Source organism: Vicia villosa, linkage group LG5, assembly GCF_029867415.1.
Source record: "Vicia villosa cultivar HV-30 ecotype Madison, WI linkage group LG5, Vvil1.0, whole genome shotgun sequence".
NCBI lineage: Eukaryota > Viridiplantae > Streptophyta > Magnoliopsida > Fabales > Fabaceae > Vicia > Vicia villosa.
In genome coordinates, this window is record NC_081184.1 from 77059793 (window position 1) to 77062021 (window position 2229).

General features: G+C 31.0%; 1 protein-coding gene across 1 annotated transcript; it reads right to left on the bottom strand.

The window, feature by feature from the left end:
• Positions 1-1190: 1190 nt before the first annotated feature.
• Positions 1191-1712, bottom strand: LOC131604871 (pterocarpan synthase 1-like). Its single transcript, XM_058877286.1, has one exon. It carries the CDS (start codon positions 1710-1712, stop codon positions 1191-1193), a length of 522 nt encoding a protein of 173 aa, XP_058733269.1.
• Positions 1713-2229: the final 517 nt, after the last annotated feature.

Consider the following 2229-nt stretch of genomic DNA (forward strand, 5'->3'; position numbering starts at 1 on the left):
ATGGTTATCTTGAGGCATTTTTATACATATTTTAAGACTTCTTGAAGGCAACCAAAATCTGTGGAAAAATTAGGGCCTATTAGATAAGAGGAGGACAAACATTGTGATTGTATATAAAAGATTCAATAAATAACCTATATTGGTGAAAAGTGATTATGTCAACATAAAAAGGTATTTTCTCATTCTTAGACTCCAGACGGGAACGAAAATCGTAGAAAACATCAGCGTTAAAGCACCAAAAACCTTCAATAGCCTATTAGCTTGGGTTGAAAAAAACATATAGTAAGAAGAGAAACCAGCAACAAACAACATAATCTAAAAAAGAAGATTTGCGATTGAAGAAACGAATAAAAGAGTAAGTGAGCAAACTCGACAAGGGGCCAAGAAAAAAATAAGAATTCAGAAAAGAAACATGCGCTAACCGAGAAGTGAAAAAGGTGCCACCATCAAAGTATAGAGACCACACCCATCGAAACACCTTGAAGTAACGCATTAATATTTACATGAGTCCATCAAGGAAAAGTTTAAAGAAGAGCATGTCGAAGAACATGAATCTATTTGGAAATGATGTGAATGACCAAATAAACCAACTCATTTCTAACTTAGAAGCGCTAAACACATCGAGATTCGTTTCTGGCAAGTTTAAAATTGTGACATTTAGAAATTTAAAACTATAAGACATTAAATTTTTTTAACTACTCTCTATATCAGGATCCAAGTTGGACATGGAATAAAAAAATATTCAATAAAATAATAGTACTAATAGGATAAAGGTTAAATGCTCTTTGATTTTATTTTATTGTTACATATATGAAGCTTGTATCATCATACACCCATATGATATATGATATGATGTTCAATTTTAACAAGCATTAGCCATGTAATAATACATATATGGGTTAAATATACAATATCCTATGTAATTTAGGCGAAATTCCCTTTACCCTTGTTAAAAAAATTGGATCACCCCTTTAAAATGTTAAAATTCTATGTCTTTTGCTTCCTAAGTGCACAAGTTACCCCTGTAATATATTTTTTATTTACCCCCAAATTCATTGTTCAATTTGTATGCTTAGGGGAAATCTAGAAAAATTACAGAAGGTTAATCCAAAAAATATATATTGCAGGGGGTAAAGCGGAAATCGCCTACATTACAGGGGGGTAAAGTGGTATTAACCCTACATATATTTTCAAGGAATTGCCAAGGTTACCGTCAACCTAATAACAGATTGACTATAGGTAGATATAGTTTCAAACACAGCAAATCCCCTTGCGAATCGAAACCTTCCTGTTCCAGAAACAACACCAAGCTCTCTTAAATTATCACGCTGACAACTTGTACCTTGAATTTCCAAAGTGCTACTAGTGTATTGCGCACTGTTAAACACAAGTGACAAAACTATGTTCACATTTGTACCATCTTGAGAAGTTACCGTAATTATTCCTTGAGCCCGTCCAATTTGAGTTGAATATGAGCTAGGACTTATCGTAATAGGATCATCAACAACCAATATTGTTCCAAATGTGTTATACGACCAAACCTTGCCATTGATGCCTATAATCGGTGAAACGGTTGCCTTAGGTCCTTTTCTGACATCTTGTAGGTAGAACACCAAGGTTGATTGAGGTGGTTGAGCTTTACCATTAGCTATGTTGATGGTTATGAAAAGTAGTATTGAATATGAGATGATTTTGATTGGAGTTGTTGCCATTGTTTTAGTTATTGCAAGAGGCTATTGATGAGAAATGTTGATGAACTTAGTTCTGAAAATGGTTTAAATTTATATAGGTGATATGGGGCGGAAGTTGTGCTTGAAGGAAAACTGAATTATTCTTGTTTTTTTCTTAAAAAAATTGTTAAAATGTTGAACAAGTTTTATTTTTGAATTAATATATGGGTCATTTAAACGTGAGTATATGAGTAATATCGTGAATAAGGGCTAGTTTGTTTCAGCTTTAAAAAAATGGATTTTTTTTTTGTATTTTTGAAAATAGATTTTCTAAAACCGTTTTTCAAAATATTACAAGTTTTTTTATATTCGTTTTTTATAAAATGAAACATTTAATTTGACATCCTATAACATAAAAATACATAATTGAAGACCAAAACTTAGTCAAAATCATAATTTTTTCAAAAAATTGTATTTCAAAAATGATTTTTATGAAAATCTATTTGAAATAGCTTCAAAATTAAGTGATTTTTTAAAATTTTGATATCCAAATTTTTTT